This window comes from Pundamilia nyererei, unplaced genomic scaffold, assembly GCF_000239375.1.
Source record: "Pundamilia nyererei isolate P.nyererei 1_Seehausen unplaced genomic scaffold, PunNye1.0 scaffold02049, whole genome shotgun sequence".
Lineage (NCBI taxonomy): Eukaryota > Metazoa > Chordata > Actinopteri > Cichliformes > Cichlidae > Pundamilia > Pundamilia nyererei.
The window spans coordinates 3,727-4,636 of NW_005189450.1; the positions used below are offsets into that span (position 1 = coordinate 3,727).

At 45.6% G+C, this 910-nt stretch overlaps 1 protein-coding gene across 1 annotated transcript in view; it reads left to right on the forward strand.

Moving 5' to 3' along the window:
• Positions 1-509, forward strand: part of eci2 (enoyl-CoA delta isomerase 2) — a gene marked incomplete at its 5' end in the record, with an annotated part of 4,007 nt that extends 3,498 nt beyond the window's left edge. Inside the window, one exon of the mRNA XM_005755600.2 lies at positions 2-509. Within this exon, the coding sequence (XP_005755657.2) occupies positions 2-97 (96 nt within the window). The remainder of the gene's footprint in view (position 1) is intronic.
• Between the last annotated feature and the right edge of the window lie 401 nt (positions 510-910).

The window sequence follows — 910 nt, forward strand, 5'->3', positions numbered from 1 at the left end:
GAACGACGCCGAGGTGGAGCGCCTGATGGAGCGCTGGACGTCAGACGAGTGTTTCAACGCCGTCATGAGCTTCTTCCAGGCCAAGGCCAAGCTCTGAGGAAGAGGAGGCGTGCATGATGAAGATGATGGTTATTAATTGTAAATGTTGTAGAGTGACTTAGAGCAGACTGTAGGATGTTTCGTGACCAATCACAGCGCAGGATGAGGCGCGACAGACAGAAAACAGTTCACAGGTGGTTCTCTGTAGTGTGAGCGCCACCTGGTGGGCGGGGTAGGGAGGTGCAGAGGCTCTGAGGCTGTGGCAGCAGGTCTCAGTGAATGAAACGCAGGCTTAAAGCTCACAGAGCTTCTGTCCTCAGCTGATGCTTTAGGAGTCCGTGTGAGTCTGAGCTTCAGTTTTCACACCGTGATGCTTTCAGTGTGCTCACTGCTGGTAAAGTGCCTTAAACACTAACTGCTGCTCAGCGTTCTCCGACGTCTGTTTGTCCAATAAATTCATAATCACTCGATGAGGTCGTCTTCTCTGTAAATATTCAGTCTGTGTTTGTGGGTGTTTAGAAAGGACACTTTATAATCTACGAAAATATCAAATCTGTCTGACAGTCATAATTTTCTCTACTCTTTATTCTTTAAATCAAACGTCTTTGTTTTTGCCTGTTTGGTTCTTTAGCCGTCAGAGTTGATCTGTGAAGGTCAACAAAGACGCCCAACGGATTTACTTCATCACGGCCTTGTCGTATTGGTCCATTTGATTGACCTTTATTATTCATTTATTTATTTATTTAATTAATTTCATTTCAAGTTATCACAGACAGGACAGACGTGAGTGGGGGATAGGACAGGGAGAAAAAAGAGGGAGGGGAAGAAAGACAGGAAGACGGACGGTGAGAGAGGACACTAAAAAAAGAAA